The sequence below is a fragment of the Dendrobium catenatum genome, unplaced genomic scaffold (genome assembly GCF_001605985.2).
Source record: "Dendrobium catenatum unplaced genomic scaffold, ASM160598v2 original_scaffold_190871, whole genome shotgun sequence".
Taxonomy (NCBI): domain Eukaryota; kingdom Viridiplantae; phylum Streptophyta; class Magnoliopsida; order Asparagales; family Orchidaceae; genus Dendrobium; species Dendrobium catenatum.
The window spans coordinates 21,123-48,671 of NW_021509289.1; the positions used below are offsets into that span (position 1 = coordinate 21,123).

The following is a 27,549-nucleotide window of genomic DNA, read 5'->3' on the forward strand; positions in this document are numbered from 1 at the left end:
AATGTCCATCTTAGGATTTCTTCAGCTAGCCGACACTGCAGGACATTCCATCATGGTCCATAGATGACTACGGTCCTACGACCATTCTGGTTATAGATGCGAAGGTAGTTATGCATCATGCAGAGCTACATGAGTTGAGGGATAGACCTCTTAGGGCGTCGTAGCACTACATGCTAGTACAGATGCCATTCTATGTAGGACGAAGAAGAAATGCTAGACTATATTGTATTGGATGGCCTCAGCCTTCATTGTTATATTGTATTTTCTTTTGAGTAAGAAGACAGTGTAGTACTTTTTTCTTTAGTGTATGCATGTATATGCTCTTATCCAATTTCATTTATGCTTGTTCTATAAGGTATGTTATGTTAGTGTTAAATATAATTTATGATAACTATAGTGCTCTACTATAAACTATAAAGGTAATCAATTATTCGACATTTAATATAAATAATATAAATTATATGAAAAAAAAATTACAGACCTTAGTCATGTTTTTTTTTTAATTTATTTAAATTAATGTAAGTTGGTGCCTTACATTAAATTAATTTTCTTCTTTTTTTTATTCTGTCTGAGGTGTTCTAATGGCTAGTATAGTCAGCAGCTGAGTAAGGAGAAAGTAGCCCATTTATACCTATTTTTAAATTAAATTTTTTTTATGTACCTAACGCTTAATTAAATCTTTAATCATAATTAGTTTTAAAAATTGCCCTTTCTTTAATCATAATTTGTGGTTTTTTATTTCAAACAGTGCTAATTCGCTCTATATATAGATGCCTAGTGGATTTAAAAGGAGCCTTGAAATACTCCATACTCCACTTTCCATGGGCAATTTTTAGTGAGTGCGATCGCTCTTCACTCTTCTATCGACTCCGGTTTTTCTTGCCGGCGAACTTCAGTCGACTATCACTCTCAATCGTCGTTGGATCTTCTTTGTGCTGCGATCATCAGCAATGTGGGTAACGTGATTACTTCTTTTGTCCTCATTGTGCTTTATCTCGTCTCATCGATTAAGTCCTTTTCGCTTTTCTTTTACTGTTTCTCTTTTGCCTAGTCATGATTCTTTCTTGGCATGTTTCCCCTATTGCTCTCTTAAATTGCATCCTCATGCATCTATTGCGAAAATGGCTGCGGTATTGGTTGCGTATGGTTTGATTTACTCCATGACGTCTCGTCATTTTTGTGTTTGGCTTGCTTATCTTGTCAATTTGTTGTTGAATGGAGACTGATTTGGTCGTTCTGTTTGCATTTTGGGATATAGGGTACGAAGTAGATGGATGAAGGGTTGCTGGGGTTTGAAAAGTATTGTATTAAGTTTCAAGAAAAGCATTGTATTAATTGGCGTTTGATTGTACTAGTGCCATTTTACCCACTCTTGTCAGTGCAAAGCGTAATTTGACCCAATAATTTGTTGGGATAAGCCAAGATATAAAATAGGAAGTTTGTTTGAATATTAAAAAAACTGTCGTTGATTTTTTTTTAAATATAATCAAAAGATAATGAATTTTTTTAAATTGGTTTCACAGGTCTGATCGCCAAAACATTGACCCATCATTATCGATGCGATTGTGACATCACCTCCCATGGAATGGTATCTTCATATTGACTGTCTATGACTTCGTTGGTGGTGTTTTCCATTGTGGCCAAACCCCTGCTTACCACCTTTTGTTGGACCACTACTGATCGCTTGAGTTGACCTAGGAGTCGGTTTGGTCTAAACAATTTTTATTCATAGAAGTTTTTTATCTCAACCCTATGTTACATACAACCATATTGATAAACTGAAATAAAAGACCGCTAAAACCCTCCAAAAATCTATAAATAAATTGAATAATAACTGCATCAGCCATCCAACAAGCTATACATAAGATTAAAATATAGTTCATTCATTTGTAGTTTTTTTTTTTAATGATTTTGAGCTCCAGAGAAGTTCCCTTACCTTTGTTGATTATGATGTGTTTCCATTTAATATCAACAAACACACCAAGTATCGCTTTCACTGGCGATGGATGGATGCTCATTGAGGATAATCATGCCACATTGGTGTCTTTCATGCTTGCTAGCCGTTATTTCTTTAACAACGATTTTTGAACTTTTAGCATGTGAAATAAGATGGATAAATTCTCTACGATGCATATAAATAAACTAACAAATGTTTTATTTATGAATAAAATTAATCATGAAATTATGCTTGTAGGGATAATATTTTTTCTTTTCCTAGCGCCAATTCGATGGTATGTAATTTCCCTATTAGTGTTGGCTATAATTATTATTGTGGTGTCTCTGTCACACTTTGGGTCTGAAAAGTGGCATACTATTAATGAATTTGACATTCAAATTCAATAAATAACTTATACTACAACAACAACAATATCAAGCCTTTATCCCAGTACGTGGGGTCGGCTACATGAATCCTTTTTCTCCATTGTGTCCTATTAAAGGTCAAATTCTCGTTTAAATCTAATAAAGAAAGGACATTCCTAATATTTTCTAACAAAGCCTTTTTAGGTCCGCCTCTACCTTTCTTAACATAAGTCAAATCTAATACTTCTACTCTCCTAACCGGGTCATTGGAAGGCCGTCGTTTTATGTGACCAAACCATCTAAGGCGACTCTCTCTAATCTTATCTTCTATTGGAGCTCTCCAACCTTTTCACATATATGCTCATTTTGTATCCTATCTCTAAGGGTAAAGCCATTCATCCACCTAAGCATCCTCATCTCTGCCACACTTAACTTAGTATTATGCTTCTCTTTTAATGGCCAACATTCAACACCATAAGGCATTGCAGGCCTCACTACCATCTTATAGAATTTTCCCTTAAGTTTGAGGGGTACATCACTATCACATAACAAGCCCGATGCATTCCGCCACTTCAACCATCCAACTTGAATTATGTTGATAATATCCCCATTTATTTCTTTCTTTTCAAGAACTCTCCATAGCACTTCTCTTGGAACTTTATCATATGCTTTTTATAAATCAATAAATGTCATATGTAGATCCTCCTTATTTTTTTTATATTTCTCCATCAAACCTCTTAATAAACGTATGGCTTCCATAGTCGACCTACCCATCATGAATCCAAATTGATTTTAAGAAACATTAGTATCACGCCGCAAATTATGCTCCATAACTCGCTCCCATAGTTTTAAAGTATGACACATTAACTTAATTTCTCTATAATTAACACAATCTTGTGCATCACCTTTATTCTTAAAAATAGGAATTAACACACTCATTCTCTACTCATCGGGCATCTTTTTGGTCTTCAAAATAGTATTAAAAAGTTTAGTAAGCCATGAAATTCCTTCATCTCCTAAGCATTTCCACACCTCTATTGGAATATCATCAGGTCCAACAGCTTTTCCACCCTTCATTTTCTTTAAAACCTCTCTAACTTCGATTTTACTAATACGCCGATAAAAACATATATCTTTATTTTCATTAAATATAAGTTTTATGCATATCTATTAAATTGTTTCGATAATCAATTTTTTTTTGAACATTTATGTCAATTAAGACAAACTCGCACATACATCACATAAATAACTTCTACTGCTAAAGCATAAATGAAAAGGCATGGGGCATGCATATGAATAAAAAACAAGGTGCAATTTATAATAGAATAGCAACATAATGAATGTCATCATATCATTAGGTTTGAATAATATTGAATGGCTGAAAGGATAAGTTTTGCATGTTCTATGATAACTTATAGTATTTTATTATTTATGAACATTTGGATGAAAAAATGTAATAAAAATATTTCTATACTAACATATTCATGTGCAATCACATCAGACATATTCATATATATATCCAAAGATGATCTCTAAATCATCTATCATGTGCAATCACACCATGAATACTCATATATCTCTCTAGATGATTCGAAATCATCTATCATGGTTCCTTTGTATTTGTATATATCCTTATATTGGGTTTTACTATGCATCCTAAATTGGGAAGGTATGCATCAACTCATGAGGATTTGATAATTTCCAGAAGGGTCATCACTCTGTGGATTGGTAGGCTCGACTAGCGAAATCCAAAAGGGTTATAACAACCTACCTGCATTTCTATTTCAAACAAACACACATTTTGTATTTATAATAAGCAAGTGTTTAACATATATAATCAATATGATTAATGTTAGCTTCATAATAAAAATATGATTTAAATGAATAATATTTATTGTATTCAACTAATGCAATTTGTATGAAAATAAATTTTGCTTCCATATGGATTATTTTAGAGTTAAGGAATTTATGCAACAATTAATCAAGGCAATGTTATCCGCACACAATTTTTCATTATCAACATTAAATAAAGTTTATAAAATACGTGCAACACTAATTGAATATAAAAGGCATGACTTGTAACCTGCAAGATATCTAAGAAACCTATTACAAGCATATAAGATATTGTTCCTAGTAAAGAAGGTTATGTTTATCTTTTAGGAGTTGTTTGGTTTGAAGTAAAGTGGGTGTAAAGTAAATATTTTACATGGGTTTTAAAAATATTAGTGTTTGGTTGGATGAAAAAAATAGAGTGAAGTAAAAAAGAATGCAATGTAAAGCATTATAATTCATTTTTAAGGTAAAGTAAACTCGTACAGTTTTGAACAAAAACCGTTTTCACCTCAAGCAACATCTCTTGCCTCCTTCCGCCACCACACATAGTCAGCCACCGCTGCCACCCTCGATGCTAGCCATTGCTGCCATCCACTGTCGGCCACCACCACTGCCACCAGTAGTCAACTATCGCCACCACCAACCCCCCCACTGTCAACCACCGCCTCCAATTCCATCGCTAGCCAATAGCTACCACCCTCTGCCGACCACCACCACCACCATTGTCGATCATCCTTGCCACCCCAGCCATTAGCCGCTAACCACCACCGTTGCCACCAACCATAAGCAACCACCGCAATTGGCTTCCATCACTCTTCACCACCACCCACAACTGCTACCATCTATAGACTTTACAATATTTCATTTTACTTCAAACTAAAGAAGAAAAAGCATTCACCTGCATTTATTTCACACTTATCCAAATAACACCAAATTATTCCTTTTACACTGCGTTCCTGTTGTATTGCATTCTTTTTTTTCCCAATCAAACGGCCCCTTAATAAATGTTACTTGAGTTGCATGATTAAGCCATGTTCCTTCATAATCCAATAAAAATTACATTGGTGGAACATTGACTCAAAGGCCTTAATATGAATCCTATACTAATATTTAAAACTATAAAAAATAATTAAATGCATGATAACATATGACCTAATCTGTCATACACCATGATGACCACTCCCAATTGAACATAAGATGTAATAGAGGAGAGTACTGCTCAACTGATTAAATCTACCACCAACCATTATTATGGAACTTTTTTCTCTAGAATAGAGTTTTTGATAAACTCAATCATTTGAAAGATCTAAACTTATGCTTTTAAGTTTTAACTGTACACTAAACCTGTAAGATTGGGCTTAAGAATTCCAATATATTTCATTCATTCAACTACAGAGCTTCTAGTACATTATAGTTCATATGCATAACATCAAAATTTATTATATAATTTATCTAAGCATCTATGATGCACCGACACTCTCCCTAAGGAGCTATGAAGTGCTTATCACATGTCAAACTTGGACAGGCATCCAACACTTGTTAGACATGGTGAAGTTGTGTCTAATTAAAATAATATTTTAAAAAAATGGGACACATGTCCTAAATATTTTATTAAAAAACTATTTTTAAAAATGCTTTCTTATTTATTTATTTTTTAATTCTTCTTTTCAACAAAGCAACAAAACACTTGCTCATGTCCTCTAAACTTTCCATTTGTGACTTGCGGCTTTGCTTTGATGCTCGATGATGACTTGACGTCAACATCTGATAGCGTCTTGACAAATACATGATGAAGAAGCTAATCCTATTTTCCTTTTAGTGAATAAATGACAATTTATGCTTATTTTTTAGATATCATAAGCTAGACAACTATTTATGGACCATTTAGCTTTACAAAGTTAATATCAAAGTTCAATAATTGATTATTTTTATTATTTTCAATATTATGCTTACATAGTATCTATGCAATATTTTTAATATATAAAAATTGCAATATTATATATAGCCAGTACTTGTCCCATGTCCATGTTGTGTTGTATCTGTGTTGCTGTGTTCATGTCTATGCATCTTAGCTTAGCATGCTTTATATCTTAACATTAAAATTGTACATCCAAATATAGGTTAGTTGATTCAAAATCTAATCCTCACTCAGGTTCAACCTTATCTTTCCCACTACCTAAAATAATAATTAGAATAGTTTTTGTTGAGCTATAAACTTCAGCAGCAACAACAACAACAACAACATCAAGCCTTTATCCCACTACGTGGGGTCGGCTACATGAATCCTTTTTCTCCATTGTGTCCTATTAAAAGTCAAATTCTCGTTTAAATCTAATAAAGAAAGGTCATTCCTAATATTTTCTAACCAAGTCTTTTTTAGGTCTACCCCTACCTTTCTTAACATAAGTCAAATCTAATCCCTATACTCTCCTAACCGGGTCATCGCAAGGCTGCCGTTTTATGTGACCAAACCATCTAAGGCGACTTTCTCTAATCTTATCTTCTACTGAAACAGCATGCTATGCTAATCATGAACTGGAAATAAGAATTAAAAATTTGTTCTTAGATTATTTTAGAGCATTACATATAATCATTATAAAAAATTTCTTGAACAATTATATTGCATGATACTAAGTGAGCTAATCTTACTAAATGAAGCTCTAAAAGAGATATTAATGGTCCATTTATAATATGCACCATACTAGTCAGGTGTATAGGTGTTAAATATAATAGACTAATCATAGCACAATATTCATTTATTTATTTCATAATATAGACTATTTTATATTAACCTTAGAATATGTCATACTTGAATGTCTAAGTTTATTGGTCTTCATACAACAGTGGATTATATTAAATGCACATCACATATCATAAGGTTGAAACGTAACTTGAATATTATATCGTAAAGTTCAATAGAGTCTAGGTATAACTTAGCATTATCTTTATTAAACTACTTCTTAAATCAATCAAAAGATAGAGAGACTTTTTCCCTCCATTGGGCTCACTTAAACATTTGTTGTTAAATCAGTACATGTATGATAAACATATCATTATCAATATATCCCACGTAACTATAGATGCCTAGGTTCATTGTCCATCATAAACTAGTGGATTGTATCAAATCTATATCATATCACATGTTGAAATTTAATTGAAGGCTACATTATAAAGTTCAATAGTGCACTGGTGTAATATAACATTATTACTATTGAACTACCCACCAAATCAATATCACAACATTGACACCTCTTCCCTCATTAGGTTTCACTTAGAAAGTCTATTGTCTCATCAATACGTGTCATTATAAACGCATTATTGCCATTGTATCCCACATAACATGAAATTTCTTAAAACTTATTGCATTTTTATATTTGGATATATATATATATATATATATATATATACATCATAGAAATTGGAAATACTTGCTATTCTACGTTAAAAATATATATATTTTTATAAAATATTAAAATACTCGTAATACTTCAAATATGTGCTTGCATAATTTAAAAATAAGTGCTTGATTGAATATCTAATCATGAATGATAGGACATAAACATCATTTTACAATATGGAGACTTTTTTAATATATTGCTTACATATAGTTCATGCTTATAAAATCTACAAGAAAAAGACTAATAATTTTGCTCTATGAATTAGAGATTAAGTATCTTACCCTGCTGACAGTTAACAACTAGATCAATGATGTAGAACTATAATGCTTCAAGCAATTTGATAAGAACTTGCACGACTTATTTATTAGAATAATAAAGATTAGAACTATTAGCAAATAAAAATGACAAAATGAAACGTAAGAGTGGTACTTCCGTTTAGGCTAAGTTGCACAATAAGAGCTTTATTTAGTTCCATAAGGAGAGACACCCTTTTTGGAAAGAAATTAAATCAATGGGGAGCATGGGAATTTCAGCAAAGAGAGGTGGTGGGGGTTTGGAATTATTTCCTAGAGAGGGTGGAAGGATTAGGAAATAAATCCAAAGGGATTTAATTATGGGGCCGGCGGCATCAAGGGCTAGAGAGGATTAATGGGGAATATTTGGGATTGCTATTTTGGGATTTGGTGATTAGAAAAGTGTTTAAAGAATTCCAATTAATTTGAAATTCAAATTGAGTTCAATTTAGGAAACTTTTCTAAAATAGATTTAGTAATTTAAGAAAGATTTTAAACTTCAAATTGAATGAATTTGAATTCAAAATCTGCCCAAATTATGTCAATCTAAAATAGGTAATGGAACTCAAAGGGGAAAAGGGGATCTAGGGGCCGGCGGCATGCTTGGTTCGGGTATGGAGGCCGGCGGTTAGGTGGGGTGTATGTGGAGTTCGGCAGGTAAGGGGAAAGGGCTTGGTGAGGGAGGAGGTCTTGGGTGTAAACGTGGTCGGTTGAGGTGAATAAGGCCGGTGGTGGTGGTGGGAGAGACTTAATTTAGTTCCATAAGGAGAGACAGCCTTTTTGGAAAGAAATTAAATCAATGGGGAGCATGGGAATTTCGGCAAAGAGAGGTGGTGGGCCGTGGGGGTTTGGAATTATTTCCATGAGAGGGTGGAAGGATTAGGAAATAAATCCAAAGGGATTTAATTATGGGGCCGGCGGCATCAAGGGCTAGGGAGGATTAATGGAGAAGATTTGGGATTGCTATTTTGGGATTTGGTAATTAGGAAAGTATTTAAAGAATTCCAATTAATTTGAAATTCAAATTGAGTTCAATTTAGGTAACTTTCCTAAAATAGATTTAGTAATTTAGGAAAGATTTCAAATTTCAAATTGAATGAATTTGAATTCAAAATATGCCCAAATTATATCAATCTAAAATAGGCAATGGAACTCAAAGGGGAAAAGGGGATCTAGGGGCCGGTGGCATGCTTGGTTCGGGTATGGAGTCCGGCGTTTAGGTGGGGTGTATGTGGAGTTCGGTAGGTAAGGGGAAAGGGCTTGGTGAGGGAGGAGGTCTTGGGTGTAAACGTGTCGGTTGAGGTGAATAAGGCCGGTGGTGGTGGTGGGAGGATGAAGGGAAAGAGAGATAATAAAACCATGAACCCGAATCATCAAGGTTGGTGGGTGTTTGCAATTCTCCCTCTCTTAGGGCTCTCACTCGAATCTCTCAATCTCTCATGAGAACTCAAACAAAGAGAAGCAAAGTTTTCAATCAATCATTCATTCATTAGCTTGAAAAGAAGAACAATAGGGCTATAAATAGCCTCGTACAAAGACTCAAAAAATAAAAGAACGACAATGCCACCTAGGGCTTATATACGACCTCCCTTAATAAAAGGGTAAAACGGGAACACATAAATAATAAAAGCTACATAACATAATAAAGAAAAACAAATACATGAAATGACTAAAAATACGTAGACTCGATCGTGGCCGTAGATCGTCGGCCACGCCTCTGATACACTTTCCATGCTCTGATGTCCCCATCAATTAACTTTTTTGCGTTGATCAAACAAAAACTTCGATCTTTTTTATGCAAATCATAAAATTTAAAAATCCATTGCTCTTAAACTAATGAGCTACAGTACAATGGTTACTTGAACACTAATATTACTTAGTTAATAGTGATGGTTAATTAACTTTAATAGAAATAAATTAATTTTTAAATTAATTTATATATGTTATATACTCAAACATGTGTGTGTGTGACTATATATATATATATATACATTTTTCTTAGGTGGGGAAAATGGGGTATAAAATTTTAAGGACTTCTTGACTTATTTTTAGCATAGTATAATCTTACTAGAATTTAATTACAATAAGCCTTAAATCAAGGCCTTAAAAGTTATTACTCAAATCTAGTCCATGAAAGTCACCAATAATCATCTTAAGCTAATTATTATATTAGCGAAGTAAAACCTACTCAATATAAACATGGAGTTATAATTTATCTCCAACATTCAGATCCAAATAACTAGATGATATTATAATGTATCTAAGTAAAACCTAACCTACCTTTCAAAAAAAAAAAAATCTAACCTAATTTAATTTGGCCTAAGAAACAAATATAACAACGCCAAGCCTTTATCTCACTACGTGGGATCAGCTACATGAATTCTTTTTCTCCATTGTGTTTTGTTAAGAGTTAAATCGTGAATAGAGGTGGTGAGAGGCACATGATTTCTGCATGATTGGTAGCTAGAGATTGGTGATCGAGCGATTCACATAAATGAGAAGAGTAAAGGCAATTTGTTTTAAGGACATAGTTGTTTGGTTGGTGTCGTTAATTTGGTTTATTGCACACTCTACCTTGAAGAGGTGTACCCCTGGAACCAATTTTATTTTGCATATTAAAATAGCATCATCTGGCTCTATGAGAAAAATTTGAGAACAAAAAACACCCGGCTTGAACATCTTTATGCTGAATAATCGCAACCTAACTAGACTTGCTAACTTTTAAATACAATTTCTTTCCAGCAGACCGCCAGTCATTGCCTTAACATTGCCAAAGTTTACGGTGTTTCACTACATCAAATCATATTTAAGTTTCCTCTAATGCCAGGACAGTTTCCATCATGATTCTTTTTTATTTAAATCTTATTCTTGCTTTATTATGTCATGAAAACCTATCCAATTCATCACAGACATTTCTTTCACTAGATTGACATTCCTTAATAGTTGTAGCAATCTTAGATGTGTGAGGAAGATTTTCCTTTGAACTCTTGAAGAATATAATATTATTTAGATCTTCTCCTTCATTCATAGGAAAAAGAAAGAAAGTATTAATAATAAAAATATGAGCTTCTTATTGATTATTTGACTGTTCTTATGGTTCATAAATGAACTTCACTTGTTGGCATATTTGCTGTTAACTACGTTGAAGCTGCTTATTATGGCCCATTAGTCGGGCTCCTTAATCATGTAGCGATCTAAATGGATTCTGTGTTGCTGATCAGCAACAAAGGCTTAACAATGATTAATTATGCAGTTTGTTCTTTGTGGAAATGAAGTTCGGTCATGGCGGCTTCTGGCTATAATGACTTAAATCTTTTTGAGAAAAGCTCAATCTACTTAGAATCATCCTGATTCTATTAAACCAGTTTCTAAGGATTTGATTTGACCGTAATAATGTTATTTTCTGATGAAGATTTGGACTACAAGAATGTTTTTCAGTCTTCAAATTTTCCTATTTTGTACTCATCCTATTTTCTAATGTTCTGCTTGTCACCCTCATGGTTTCAACTCATCCGGTCACTTTTCAAAACTCTAGCTGACCTTGTTTCATTTCCGTTCATGGTTGGTTATTGACAACTATAGGAAGATGGAAGCATTAGAATCTATTGTTTATTTCTTTATTATTTTGGCTACATATCAGAAGAATTAAAATTGAAAACACTCTGATTCATTGATAAGAAACAACCAACATATCAGTGCTGTATTAAATAAAAGATGAAGAGAAATTCAGCAAATACCAAACAGGTTATGCAAAATCTATGGAGAAATAACCAAGACAAGCACTTGAAATTAAATAAAAGATGAAGAGAAATAACCCGCTTCAATTCGAGAGGAAGATTCAACTCTCCAATCTCTAGTTGAAGTCTAGAGCCCAAAATCACAAACAGAGATCTCAATTTTCAGATTTAATTCAAGATAACCCTAATCCTAGCAAGAAGGCGATTACTTAAAGCAAAGCATAAATCATCAGTCCCTAAACAATCTTTAATTTGAATTTTTCCTCCTAAACAAAACCTCCATTAATATGTGGGCCCAAACCCTCATGCCTCCCCAATCAAGCCCCCACCCCTTGGTTTTTCCGTCGCCTGTAGACTTGAACCAGTCCAGGAGGGATTGATTCAACTGGCCCTTGAGCCAGTCTAACATTACCCCTCTCCCAAAGACTCACCTTGTCCTCAAGGTGAAATGAAGGAATTTGATGTTTCACCCTCTTATACGGTTCTCAAGTGGCGTCGAAGTTGGGCAGGCCCTTCCATTTAATCATCACTTCTTTGTTCCTCCCTTTTTTTGATATTGCCCCTTTTAACTCCAATTGTTCGAACATTACTTCCAACTCCTCAATCAGAGTCACCGTTAATTCTGCACTATCTGTGAGCTTCCCCAAAGCTCTCCTCAACTGTGACACATGGAAGACTGGGTGAATGGTGGCAGTTGGGGGTAACTTCAAGCAGTAAGCTATTGCTCCAATCTTTTTCAAGATCACGTAGGGACCGAAGTACATCGGTGTCAATTTCTCATTCCTCGTGTTGACTAGTGTCCTCTATTTATAGGGTCACAATTTTAAGAACACCCTATGCCCAACTTTGAACTGGATGTCTCTCTTATGTGCATCTACTTGCTTCTTCATGATCTATTGTTCCCTCAACAAGTGTCTCTTCAATTCCTCTTTCATCTTATCCCTTTCCTCCAAATTTTGCTCTACTTAAGAGACTGGTGGTGTGCTTTTTTGCCCAAAATGCATCAATAGCGGCGGGTCTCTTCCATACAACATCTTGAAAGAGGTCATCTGAGAAGCTGAGTGGTACGATGTGTTGTACCAATATTCGGCCCATGCTAACCACTTGGCCGACATCTGTGATGTTTCAAAAGCAAAACACCATAAGTAAGTCTCCAAGCTTATGTTAATTACCTCTATTTGACCGTCTGTCTGAGGGTGTTAGGCGATGCTTCTCCTAAGAACTTTACCTTGCACCCTGAACAACTCCCTCCAAAACTGACTGAGAAATACCATGTCTCAGTTAGAGACTATCGACTCTGAAATCCTGTGCAATCTAATCACCTCTCTGATGAATGATGCAGCTACTATCATTATGGTGTAGAGGTGTTGTAGGGGAATGAAATGCGCATATTTACTCAGCATGTCAACCACCACCATAATCACTATGAATCCCTTAGATCGGGGTAGACCTTCAATGAAGTCAATGGATACCTCCTTCCATACACTGTCTGGCAGAGCTAAGGGTTGTGTAACACCGCCTCCCCCCCTCCCCCCCTCCCCGCGGCAGAGTCATAGCCATGTACTTATTTCTCTAGCACACCTGACCACCATCTCCTCCACATCCTTTTGCATACCTTTCCAATATAATTCAGCAGCCAATCTTTTATGCCTTATGTACCCCCCCGAATTGCCCCGACCGCGCTCCCATGGAACTCCTGCAGTAGGTGGGGAATATGAATGGAGGTTCATGATATCATGAATCTCCTTTGGTATAGTAGCCTCTCTCTCTCGAGGGAGTAACCTGGGTGGTTGTTCCTATCATTTAGTAAATCCCCCTCCTAATCTTCCTTAGCTCCCCGTCCCGTACACTTTTTTCCTTGATAGCCCCCCAATCTACCATCAGGGGTATTGAATGACCATCTCCTAGTGCTTCCCCCCACATCTGGAAAAGGCATCAGCTGCCTTATTCTCTAACCATGGCCTGCATTAGATCTTAAAATCATATCTCAATTGTTTGGACAACCACCTTTGATGCTCCTCAGTCACCATTCTCTACTCCAACAGATATTTCAAGCTCCTCTGGTTTGTCTTGAGGATGAAATGTTGACCCAATAGCTATGGACGCAACTTCTGAATAGTTAACATTATGGTCATCAATTCTCTCTCATATATTGACTTCAGCCTAGCTTTAGCTATCAACACTTGACTGAAGTAAGCTATTGGTCTATGATTTTGCATAAGTACTACCCCAACCCATATTCTAATGCATGTGTCTCCATTATAATGGTCTAATGGAAATCTGGTAGAGCCAAACTGGTATTGTGTTCATGGCCTTTTTCAGTCTCTCGAAAGCCTGGGTAGCTTCCTCTCCCCACCTGAAGTTATCCTTATTTAGCTGCTCTGTCAAAGGCCAGGCTATGTTGCTATACCCCCTTACAAACCTTCGGTAATAACTAGTCAAACCCAGGAAGCCCCTCAAATCTCTCAGGTTCTTAGGTAGAGGACACTTCTACATTGCTTCAATTTTGGCTTGATCGGCTGCCACCCCCTTTGAGATATCACGTGCCCCAAATACTCCACACTTATCTATACGAAGTTGCACTTCTTCAGGTTTTTCCTTAGCTAATACTCCTGTAGAACTCCTAAGACCAACCTCAAATGTTTCAGATGCTCCTCCTCAGTCCTGCTATACACAAGCATGTCATCAAAGAAAACTAAGACAAACCTCCTGAGGTATGATCGGAACACCCTGTTCAGTAGGGACTGGAAAGTAGTAGGGGCGTTTGAAAGCCCAAATGGCATCATTAAGAACTCGCAGTGCCCCTCTTATGTCCCGACAGCCATCTTCTAAATGCCCTCCTCTTTCATTCTGATTTGTTGGTATCCCGACTTCAAGTTCATCTTGGAAAATACCACTGCTCCATATAACTCATTCAGTTGCTCATAGATCACCGAAATAGGGAACTTATCCAGCCCCATCTCCTTATTCGATGCCTTGTGGTCCACACAAAACCTCCAGCTCTCATCCTTCTTCTTGACCAGTAATACTGGACTAGAGAAAGGACTTAGACTCGACCTGATGATCCCCGCCTCTAACATCTTCCTGATTAGCTTCTCAATCTCATCCTTTTGAATTTGGAGATAATAATATGGTCGTACGCTAATCGGTGAGACCCCCTCCAAATTAATTGCATGCTCCTGCTCTCTGGGTGGTGGTAAGCCTTAAGGCGGATGAAAAACCTCACTGAACTATTGTATGAGTGCTTGTATTGCAAGAGGAATGTCCCCCTCTTCCCCATTCTAACCCCTTCCAAGTGTTGCAGTTCCACCAAAAATCCTTTTACCACCTCTTGTATGGTCCTGATTATGGATTTAAGAGATACCTCTGCCCTGGACTGCCCTACATCGCCCTGGATCGCCATCCTTCTTCCCCCACCACTAGCTCCATCCTCAATGCTCTCCAATTGACCTTGGTATCTCCCAAGGTCTACAACCACTTCATCCCTAGGTTAGCATTAATGCTCCCCAACTCTAATGGAAGAAATTCTTCCCTCACATGAATCCTCTAAATCGTGAGCACTACTCTCCTACATACTCTTTTACCCATCTCCACATTCCCTGTGCCCATCATCGCCCCATATCCCCCGGTGTCCACTAATTTCACCCCTAACAGATATATGATCTAATTGAAGATGAAATTGTGGGTAACCCCATTGTCAATCAACACCACGACCTCTCTATCAGCTATCTCTCCCTTCACTTTCATTGTGTGGTTCGATGTGAATCCCACCACTAAGTTCAGAGACTTCCGCCATGTCCAGATGTAGCTTCTTCTCTTCCTCTTCCTTGGGCCCCTCTAACCTCCCCCCCATAGCTTCCTCGTCATCACAGTCGGTGAGAACTTTAAGAGTTCGGTTCTTGCACCTGTGTCCTGGCGTGTACTTCTCATCACATCTGAAGCACAACCCATTTGCCCGCTTCTCCTATAACTCCTCAGTGAGCTTCTTGAAGGACCCCCCTAATCCTCCAATTTTCTCCTTTGTGGCTTTACTTACGCAGACTTCTCGATGTTGGTCCCTTAGGAGCTAAAAATGTGGTAGTCATCCTATATGATCCCCCCAAACTATTGCTTATGGCCTCTCTCTCCAGATGCTTTTGGTCCTCGACCAACTGCGCCAGCTCCATGGCCTCCCCCAAGTCATGCGGCCTCATCACTCTAACAACTGATCTGATCTCTGGTTTAAGCCCCTTCATAAAGTTCCCCTCTAGCACCATCTGGGAAAGCCAGTGTAGCCTGCTAGCTAGGTACTCAAACCTATCACAGTATTCTGCCATGGTTCCCTTCTGCATCAGGGCAAAGAACTGCTCATAGAAGTCCCCTCCTCGACTAGTTTGGAAACTTTCTAGTAAACAATCCTTGAACTCCTGCCAACTACGGATGGGTCACCTCATGTCCCTCCACTGATATCAAGCCAATGTTTTTCCTTCCGGACACAGTTCCACTGCTGTCAATTTCTCTTTCTCCGTCAATCTGTTGATGACAAAATATCTCTCCACTTTGTAAATCCACCCATGTGTGTCTTTGCCCTCAAAGATGGGCATCTTCAGCTTTCGTGCCCTCGAGTCACCCCTATTTCCCTTGAATCCTTCGTAGCCACCCATTCCTCGAAGAGGAGGTGCTCCTCAAGTGTCATGCTCTTCCCTTCGGCGCTCAAACACAAATCCTTCTTCAAAATCCTCTCTTCTTTTTTCAAAATCAGTACCATGCGATCGTAATCCTCCCCCCTTCTTGCAAAATAAGCACCACTTCCTTCGTACCCGACACTTATCTCCTCCCTAGAAAGCAGTTTTAACGGAGGCATGCTTTATGTTCCCTCCAAAATCTCCACTTCTAGATTTTCCCTTCTCCTAAACAGGTTAGGGTTTCCATTTCTCCCATGGCCACAGGTGGTTTCCTTCGTTTCAAATGTTGTTGGATTTGGCTTGGCTTCAAGCAAGTTCTTCAGTATGTCTTCCACTACGGCGAACCTTTCATCCATCTTTTCTGAAAATCCTCAAAATCTGATTTTAGTTGACCTAATTCTCCCTCCAAAACTTTCACTTTCCTCCCGGCCATTGGTACGAGTAATTATTCCGTCAGGTTACCGAATGCATCCGGAAACCAATAACAAAACGCCACGTCACTAAAGTGCTCAGTACCGTACTCGGTACAGCGCGCTTGGTACACTCTGTATGCTCAGTATTTTCATCGGATGTAATAATTTTTCCATTCGTACCCCTTAGATCAACGTGTTCTGATACCAATTTGATAAGAAACAACCGCCAAATCAGAGAAACGGTGTTGTATTTCATGGAAATTCAGCAAATACCAAGCAGGTTGTGCAAAATCTGTAGAGAAATAACCAAGACAAGCACTTGAAATTAAATAAAAGATGAATAGAAACACCCCAATACAAGGAATCTTCAATTCGAGAGGAAGATTCAGCTCTCCAATATCTAGCCGAAGTCTAGAGCCCAAAACCACAAACAGATATCTCATATTTCAGATTTAATTCAAGATAACCCTAACCCTGGAAAGAAGACAATTACTTAAAGCAAAGCATAAATCATTAATCCCTAAACAGCCCTTAATTTGAATTTTTCCTCCTAAACAAAACCTCCATTAATATGTGGGCCCCAACCCTCATGCTGCCCCAATCAAGCCCCTCACCCCCTGTTTTTCCGCCACCTATAGACTTGAACCGGTCCAGGCGGGACCGGTTCACATTCTTCCATTCTACTTCACAAGACTTTCTTCCTAACATTTTTGCCTATAGAAATTGAAATCGAAATTTCACTTGGATAATATCCTCATTATGATCTTCATTATTGTCATTACTTGTCCAAAGTATTTAGGTTTGGCTTATAAATCCTTCTTGATTTATTGTTTTGCACAATATCTAGTCATGCTGTCATTAGTCTACTACTTTTCTGTGATAATCAGTCCACATTAGTATTACCTTATGATGCTTATTTTGGCCTTTTTTTATCATGCTGAAATCATTCTTAAGTCTATTTTTTATTTTCTTATTCTTAATCGATGTGTGGCTCCTAATTCTTCGTTACCAAAATGAATGTGATTTTGTTTGAAGGCTGTCATTGCTGTAAATTTTACTACCTTATTGTTATGATATGATACCTATATATACTTTCCTTCTGTCTTCGAAGGATGGCGAACTATGCTTATGTGCATTTAAAACAGGTTGCTAATTATTCTTCAAATATTGCAGAATGGGTGCTGGAAGGAAAACTCATACTGTAAATGGCGATAACAGGATTCCAACTTCTGAAAGTGGCCACATGTCTGCTAGGAACTTGCGCAAGAATGATTTAGGAGGAGTTATTTTTGGATGCAAGCGCAAAACTATGCAGGAGTGTCTCTCAAAGCAATTGTTTGGTTGGTTGTCTCATTTGCTTTCAAATCCAGAACTTTAGTCCATGAATAATTGGTTGTTTCATTTTTTTTTCTCAGGCATTTATCTTTTCGCCATTTTTTTCATTTAATTTTTTGGGGAATTTGTTTTCATTTATATTAATATTATTTCTAATGGTGGCATTTTGCTCATCCCTACAAATTCTGCCTCTCCTCTCATGAAGCAAATACTAATGTTAGAACTTGTGTCATTAATTTCATTAAATCAAAATCTTTAAAAGATGTAATGTTGCCTTTTCAGGTTTACCCGCTGCACATTTCACCTATGTAAGAAATATTGGGCCAGGTCTCCCAATATTTCACTATAACTACAGTGATCACGAACTTCATGGAATATATGAGTCTGTTAGTCATGGCCAAATGTACATTGATGCATATGCATGGACTGAAGGGGGTGCGGAGAGGACTGCTTTTCCTGCTCAGGTCTTTCTGATGGAAATTTTCATGAATTTCTTCTATTTAAGTGCTTTGTTCTAATCAACAACTTATTTACTATTGATACCTCATTTTTGTGTTTGCATGATTGTTTTATTTAGGTCCGCATCCGGATAAGGGAACAGTGTAAGCCCCTTGCTGAAAATGAATTTAAACATATAATTGAAGACAACTACTACTCGGAAAAACATTTTTGGTTTGAGCTAGACCACTCACAAACTAGATGCTTAATTGCACTATTCAAACCAGTGCCAGTTTTAAATCCATTTAGCCAACCTAATGCTTTTCCTCCTTTGCCAATTGCAAAACGGAAATCAGTGAAAGATGTAAAACCTACCAGTTCATGGAATGAAAATAAATTTTCAATACTTTCTTTGGACAGTAGAGACAGTGATTATGGTTACCCAACTAACGCATCATCTAATGCTACTGAAGATATTGATTCTAAAGAGTTAGCATCAAACTTGGAAGATTTGTTTGAAGGCCATATATTAGATGGAACAAGTTCAAGCATTGATGCTAACTTTAATGAAGCTCCTAAAATTTTGGATAAACAACCAGTTGATATAGAAGATTACAAGAATGTATTGCTCAAATTGGAAAGACTTTCAGCAAATTTCAAGGTCAATTCACCTAGAGGAGCCATAAATGAAAGCACAAGTGCCTGTGTCCCAGAAGATTTGTACAACCGCAACAAGCAACTTTTGCATGATTCATGTAATTCGTCTGAGAAAAATGAACTTCTCAAGGCAGGCAATCTCCATGATGATAATGTCAAAACAAATGTTCCGCTTCTAGACTTCTCCGTGAAAGAGCATCAAGTAGCAGTGAATTGCTCTGATGGCAATGCTAATAGGGATATTGACAAGGTTTCAAATGAATCATGCAGTTTGGTTACTCATGCAACAGATTCAACCTCTGCTAATCTTTCTCATGGAACTACTGAGGTAACCGGAAATAAGAAGCTTAATTAAAAAAAAAAAATAGTGATTTTACCATTTTTCAGAACCATTTTGACTTCTTTTTGCTTACGGATTACTCTATCTAGTTGATGGAAGCCATCAGAGAACTGAAGGAGCGCACTGCAACATTGGAGAAGCAGCAGGTGTCATATGAATTTTAGCTATCTACCTCCTGATTGGCTATTTTTTTTGTTGTGTATCATTGATTTAATTTTATAGTTGCAACTGACGTTTTTTTTTTTTTTATTTAAAGACAATGGTATAGAAAAATTAAGAGTTACCATGTCTATTTATTGGGAAAGAAGACATTGCTTGAATTTTACTCGGTTTTCTTTCTACCTGCACAATCTTTAAACCATAACATGCCTTTATTTTTTCATAAAACTGTCCAGCTTTTAAACCTAATTATGATTTGATCTTATTGGTTGTCATACTAGCTGATTAAGGTATCTATTTTATACGATTCTAAATACTAAGAACATGAAAGACATTCTGGAAGGTCAAAATTTTATAAATATAAAAAATTTTCTCTTTATATACAAAATGCGTGTGTTTGATGCCATTAGAATGCAAAATCTACCTATTATTGATAATATTCTCGTTGGAAATTTATTTTTTAGTGTGATATGATATTGGAGATTATCATGGCAAAATTTATAATACTCTAGAACAATTTACTGGAGTACTCTTAACTTTTAAAGCAGTCGGCCAGAGTGCTTGAGTCTGAGAAGGATCGATAGTGGCAATTGGAGGCGGTAGGCGATGTTAGAGGCGGTAGGCGATGTGAGAGACGGTGGTGGACAACAATAGTAGGAAGCAGGAGCAGTAGTTGACTGTGGTGGTGGTGAAGGATGGTTGTGGTGATTGGCAATGACGGCAGCGGTGGCCAGCAATGGCCAACGATTAGCGATTGTTGGTGGAAACAAGTGGAGAAGGCATGCTAGTGTATTCGGAAATCAGCCAAAATTTGATGAGTTTGGAATTCACAAAAAATGAACGAAAGAGTAAATTCCAAATTCATGAATGAAATGTGGTTCTCTCCTAACCAAATATCCGAATTTTCAAAATCCTTGTTTTGAAAACCCAACTTGAACCAAATAGGCCCTTTAGCTTTTTAGCAATATGCAATAATACTTTTTCTTATGATTGTATCCTCTAATTCTCTAACGAATTTGTTTCAGCAAATATAATTCTAGATTTTAGCCTGTCTAAAGAAAATAATGGAGCTATAAAGTCATTATAGTGGCAACTAGAGGCGGTAGGCAATGCTGGAGATGGTGGTGGTCGACAGTTGTCGAAGGTAGTGCTAGTGCTTGATGGTGGCAGTGGTGAATGATGGCAATGATGATTGATAGTGGTGGTCAACAAATGTTGTTTGATTGCCGATTGTTTGTGGCAGCGATGGGGAAGGCGAGCTAGTGTATTCAGAAATCAATCAAATTTGGTGAGTTTGGAATTCACTAAAAATGAACTAAAGAGTGAATTCCAAATTCATGAATGAAATGCGGTTCTCTGCTAAACAAACATCCAAATTTTCAAAATTGTATTTGGTTTACACCCAAAACCTAACCTAAACCAAACATGCCCTTGAGCTTTTTAGCAATATGCAATAATGCTTTTTTTAATGATTGCATTCTCTAAATCTAATGAATTTAATGCAACAAATTTAATTCTAATTTGTAGCATAATTCTAAAGAAAATAATGGAGCTAGAAAGTCAGGAAAGGCAAGCTAGTGTATTTGGAAATTGATCAAATTTGATAAGTTTGAAATTCACAAAAAATGAAGGGTAAATTCTAAAGTCATGAATGAAATGCCATTCTCTTCTAACCAAACATCGGTATATTCAAAATCCTTGTGTTTGCTTTATACCCAATGGCCAATATGAGCTTAAGCTTTTTAGCAATATGCAATAATGCTTTTTCTTAGGATTGCATCTTCAAATTCTCTAATGAATTTAATGTTGCAAATTTAATTCTAATTTTTAGCGTAAATCTAAAGAAAATATTGGAGTTATAAAGTCATTATGGCTGGTTTTTCACGAACGGTTTAATTTCATTAAAATTGAATCTGATTTTGCTCCATGTTTTGGTTACACTGATAGATAGTTTTGCATACTGTTCATGATGTTATTTGGATTAGGCGGAGTCTAAGGCAGAGATTCAACATCTGAGGAATCTACATAGAAACTTAGGACAGATAATTCAGCTGCAGAGTGCCCGTTTTAATGCCATAGAATCAAATATAGGCACTTCCTTGCTACCTGATCGTCTAGACAAGGTTGCTGACCAGTATTTGCCTTCAGAAGATTTAATTTACCTTATTGGAGGTTATAGTGGTACTGCATGGCTATCATCATTAGATTCGTTCTCACCATCACTAGACACCTTGACACCCTTGAAGTCAATGAGCTATGCTCGTTCTTATGCTTCTGTTGTTGCACTAAATGGAGTTATATATGCTTTGGGTGGTGGTGATGGAAGTTCATGGTATGATACAGGTATTCTTATTATTCATATAATTGCTCTATGCCCACTAATGGTTAGAAACCAATATTCAGTTTTGGTTCTTTTTCTATTGGTGTGTAGTTGAGCGTTATGACCGAAGACATGATGAATGGACCGCATGCCCTGCAATGATCCATAAAAAAGGAAGTTTAGCCGGTGCAACTTTGAATGGAAAGATTTATGCTATTGGTGGAGGTGATGGATCTGAGAGCTTTTCTGACGTTGAGATGTTTGATCCTGCTTTAGGACGGTGGATATCTTGGCAATCGATGCTTCACAGGGTATTTTGTCAAATGTCTCCTCCCCTATGCCAATATGTTATGCTGACATAACTCCTGATTTGATGCTACACTCCGTGTTAATACATTTATTTCAATTTACAACATTAAAAGATAATAGAATCTACACAAGGGTAGTCCTCTTTTCATTTCTGAACTTTTTCTTCTCTAATCCTTGAGTTGTTAATAAATGTTTTATTTTTTTTCCGAGTAAAATGGAAGATGATTATTGGATGACAATTGTTGTTCATGTCTCATTGAGGCATGGAAATCACCATAAAATAACAAGGAAGAAGAATTGTATTTTTTAAGGAAGGAAATAAATTACAATGTTCTCAGGTTTTAGAGAAATTCATTCATTAGTTTCTTTTTTTCCTTTGGCTTTCGCATCGTTTATAATGTCCCTTGGGCTGGAATGACTGATAATGCTTGTTGAGTTCTTGGTTATTTTCTAAAGTTACGCTTATTGCCTAGAACTTTATGTTTGGATTGAAGTTAAGCCATGCTGCCTTATTTGGATTTAGGTTCGCCTGATGGTAACAATTTGTGGACTAGTTTTTTATGAAAGTTGAGTTGTGAATGGAATCTAAATTATGCAGGTGCTTTGAGTAGGTCCAATCTACCATTTGATCATGCCAAAATTTATCTTAAACATTGCCTAAAGTCATACAACTGATTACTCCTATTTAAATGAATTTAAATCGTTCTAAAAAAAAGATAGGAACTCTGACTCAGGAGCCCTTCTCCCTCATGGATGATGCTTCTGTTGCATGCGCTCTCGGGTCTTGTAGGAACTTCTACCCTATTTGTTGAATCAAAATCAATGAACAATCCTTGCCTTTAGATATAGGACCCAAATATTAGTCTCCTTCATTTGCTTAGCACAAAATAAGCAAATGAACCTCTCTTTTTGAACACAACAATTCAAAAAGCTTTTGTGATTTGAAGTCCAAAATTATATCCCCATGTTCTGATCATTCGTTGCATTTATTTTTTCCAAATTAAGCAAATCAAGTTCACATTCCTAAACATAAAGCTCAAGGACTCCTTGATTTGTAACCTCAAAGTTACAATCATTCACCATTTCCATTTCTATAGATCCAAAAGCCATGGAAGATCTTCTAACCTCCACATACAGCATAAATATCATCCTCTTTGCATGTGCACAAAAAGTCACATCATTTCCCACCTTCACTCATAAGACTCAAATCCTAGCCTCTTTCATTTATTTAATTTAAACTAAGCAAATGACCATGCATCATTGAATGCAAAATTTTAATGATTCCTCCTCGATCTATAATCTACAACAATTCAATGTCAAGAAAACACATTAACTCTCCCGCAAATGAACATATTGAACAGCTTGTGAATGCATGCAACAATTTGCTAATTAACATGTACGATGTGACCGGTGTCAAATGTAGCAACATCAGGAACTCAATGTCAGCATATGAACTGGCATATTAAATCTCGCAAGCAATGGCGAAGGACATGCAAAAGATATAACATGTCTATGAGCAAAGCACTGATAAAAGACATTGAACGTGATGAGTTCCCTGTAAATACAATAAAGAGAAATATGATACGCCTTATGTTTCACAAATTAGGGTTTGCCCTAATTTCCTCTCCAAAAGAAGAAATTTCTCCACCAAAACCAAATGAGAAACAATCAACAAGATGGTTGAGATGAAAAGTCAAGAACCTTTGGCATTAGATAGCCAAGAGGAAAACAAGATACAGTTTGACACAACTTCGAGAAGGACAAGATCTCCCACAGCAACCCTAGAACAGCACAAGAAAGACTAGAGAGAAAACTAGAAAGAGCATACACTTAGTTCATAATGCCAAAAAACTAAAACCCTAAGTGGCTCCCTTCATACCCATTCACAAAAGATTTTCTCCATACCCCAAAATACCTGCGTCCCCACTTAAGTGTAATAGATGAGCTCTCAAATATAAGTACTCGTAAAACTAAAGCCGCCATCAACTTCCTGCTAAATGTAGCAGCAAATATTTTATTAGTATAGCCATCTTAGTGGAATCCAAGATATTTTTTTTTAGTATTATGAAATTAATTGTTTAATTGATATGTATTAGTCTATAGTTTAGGTTAAATGACAGGTAGATAAGGCTATAGTATAGGCAATATATTTAATAAGACCATTACCTCAATACTGTAAGCATTCTACTCACATACTGTAGCAATTCCAGCTAAACTGCAGCATGAAGCTGAGGAATAACATAGGGCTGACATGAACTGAGAAGGTTTAGTGGAATCTAGACAGGGTTTGTTATAAGTGATTTATTGATGTTGGAGACATTAGCTTATTTTTCCCCACCCAGTCCTCCTGGACATCGCGAAGCCACTTCAAGCTGAGTCACGGGAGCCAACTTGTTGAGCTGCTGCTGTGAGATGCTTGAACGGTAGGATTAGATATAAATTTCTAAAACATCTAGTTGTGGGAATTCACAATAAATTGCTGACACGGGTTGTGAGCAGACAGATGTGGTGAGAAACCTGATGCAACGGCTAAGTTGGTGTAACTGGAGAGGGAAAGTGGAAGAAGGAGACTTAGGAGAAAGAGGTCACATGGGGTGAATGAAGAAAAACTTTATTTTTGACGTAAAACTTGATAAGATTTTTCATATAAATTATTTATAATGTTATTTGAATGTAAATTTTGAATGATCAACAATAATTTAGATATATAAAAGGAAGGAGCAAAGGGTACTTTTAGGAGAACGAATTGCCCGCTCCCTAGAGACCGACGGTGGAGATACCTTAAACAAGATTTTAAGATATTAGTAAATGTTTTTTTATCTGCACTTCTTCCTATGATATAGTTTAGACACATGTATCTCTGTTTATTTTGGTCTAATTTGTAATGAAATATGTTGTATAATGTATGAAAATTGTTATGTACAAGAAGGTTATTTTTAGCGATATTAATGATTTCGTAAGCATCGAAACAGCGGTAAAATATTCATTAAACTCAGTGAATGAGCAAAAAGTGCAACCAATACGAAACAAGAAAGTGCAACAATCAAGCTAGCAACCTAAGCGCAAAACAAAGCGCAACCAAAGCACCCAAGAGCCGACAACAAAGTTTAAAGGACTAAGCGCAACTTATGTCATAAAGCATATGTCATATGGCTAAAAGGATGACATATAAAAGGTGAAATAAGTATATATGGGGATAGGCCCGCACATGAAAGGTGAAAGAACTCGTGATGAAGGTAACCTACACTCTAATTCGAGAAGGTGCAGAAATTTGACTAACCCGAATGAGAGAACAGCTTCCATGTCTAAAAGTGGGAAGTCTAAACCCCACCTTGATTGAAAAGTTAAATGGGTGTCAGCAAAGCTATAGCCCTTATATACTTATGTTATGAAGATGGAGACTATATGTGGTGAAGATTAAAATAATACGAGTAGGGTGTCCTTTCAAGGCTCATATGGAACTATTTCGAATATGTTGTAGACATTGTGTGAAGTGGTTTCTTCTTCCGCCCCTGGCTGGCATGTGTAGTGTTGGCCGTGCATTTTCTATTTGTTATCTGATTATGATCTGGTCATGTTGTTGGAAATTTTTCCCCTCTTTTTTTTTTTTTACTCCTTGCAATCCTGTCATTGGGGTGCCCTCTAGAGACAATAACGTCTACGCATCATTGATATTAGCAAGGCTGGCGCTTGTAACTAGCAGGTAAGGGGTGGGGAAACGGTAGCGCCCCACTTAGTGCCGCACACTAGGCGATGACAAGAGGGTGCATCGAGTTCTCATGTTACTTCTAGATAATAAATGTGACTTTTTAATATTTGGGAGTACAAGGGATCTGAGAGTAAGTAGATGTATAATACTACTCTGTGCCATACTAGTAGATAAAGTTCACAAAACGTTTGTGATACAACGACATAAACTGAACAGCTAATCAAGTAGCGGATAATAATTAGTTATATATTCATAATTTGATAGTACCATGTAATAGTAATATTACATGCTTCAGCTGTATATTAAATGCTTAACAATAGTGGAAAATTTGACCTATCATGTTATTGGAGATTTCGCTGACTACTCTATTAATGACTTCTAAATTATTGTGTGTAGAAGGGGGACCCATAGACTAGAGGTGTGGCACATAACCGGGGGGTCGGGACTTTAAGTTATCTTCTTGGTTCACAAAGACCGGTTCCACTATTTACCACTCACAGCCCCCATCTCCTTTTCCGACAACTTGCTAAAGATCCGCGTTCACAGGTATACACTAGGGGGGACCCATACGAGCTTTTGCACCATTTAAAAACTTTTCAATTCAAGGATTGGGGTTTCTAAATTCCCAACTTGAATAGAATGGAGCTGTTCTCTCATTTCAGGGTTAGGTCAAATTCTCGTCAACTTCTCGAATAGAGAGTGGTAGGTTACCCTCTTTCAGGTTAGCTTATCGTTTCATTGCTTGGCCGCTGTCTCTGATCGGCCACATCTGATTATATATACTTTCGACACCTTTTATATAGTTATCCTGTTTTAGCCCTAATGACATATGCTTTTGAGTCGACAAACGTTGTTGGCCGGCTTTTAAATGGTCCTGCCCTATTGCATCTTCTGGGCCGTTGCCCCCGCTTTCTGGGTTGTGCTTTGGTTTGTCGCGCCTTAGTGAGGGGTTCGTCATCTGTGTCTTGCTCGAATTTTATTTGTCCCCTCTTGAGTTTGGCAGCTCCAATTCTCTTGTTTCTGACTTGGCATTTGAAGCAAAATTTGCCCATCCTAGTTATGAATATTTACATCCATTGTTTCTATACTAACTTAAAATGAATCTATCGTTCGTAAAGAAATCTAACCTCTTACATGCAATTTCATAACATATACAGCATATTAACAAACACAAAATACTAGAATAAATGTGTCATAAACATAAACAAGAAGAATCGTGCAACATAGAAACTTACTAATTCTTAAATCTTGTTTAGGTAATCACACCTTCGTTCTATCTTTAGGCAAGTCGGGTTCCCACATTAGTCGTTCTCCTAAAGTACCCCTTTGCTCCTTCTTCCTTTATATAATGAATCATAAATTGTTGATCCGTTCAAATTATTCAAATAAACATTATAATATTTATATGAAATCTTAATTAAGTTTTACCTCAAAAAGTTTTTCTCATTCACCCCAATGTCGTCTCTTCCCTAAGTCTCCTCTTTCTTCATTCCTCCCCAGTTACACCAGACTAGCCTGCACAGTTTCCGCACCACTCCTTCCTGGCACAATCCAGCTTCAGCATTTTATGAATTCAACAAACTAGATTTGTTAGAAAATTATTATCTGAAATCCTCCTTCAAAGCATCACAGCAGGCAGCCAA

At 36.7% G+C, this 27,549-nt stretch overlaps 1 protein-coding gene across 1 annotated transcript in view; it reads left to right on the forward strand.

Moving 5' to 3' along the window:
- The first annotated feature begins 826 nt into the window (after positions 1 to 826).
- LOC110096575 overlaps positions 827 to 27,549 on the forward strand; it is a 31,291-nt gene continuing 4,568 nt past the window's right edge. Inside the window, exons 1-7 of the mRNA XM_028692396.1 lie at positions 827 to 952; positions 17,813 to 17,979; positions 18,257 to 18,438; positions 18,552 to 19,397; positions 19,499 to 19,555; positions 21,554 to 21,911; positions 22,000 to 22,199. Coding sequence (XP_028548229.1) covers positions 17,814 to 17,979; positions 18,257 to 18,438; positions 18,552 to 19,397; positions 19,499 to 19,555; positions 21,554 to 21,911; positions 22,000 to 22,199 — 1,809 coding nt within the window. The 5' untranslated portion in view covers positions 827 to 952; position 17,813. The remainder of the gene's footprint in view (positions 953 to 17,812; positions 17,980 to 18,256; positions 18,439 to 18,551; positions 19,398 to 19,498; positions 19,556 to 21,553; positions 21,912 to 21,999; positions 22,200 to 27,549) is intronic.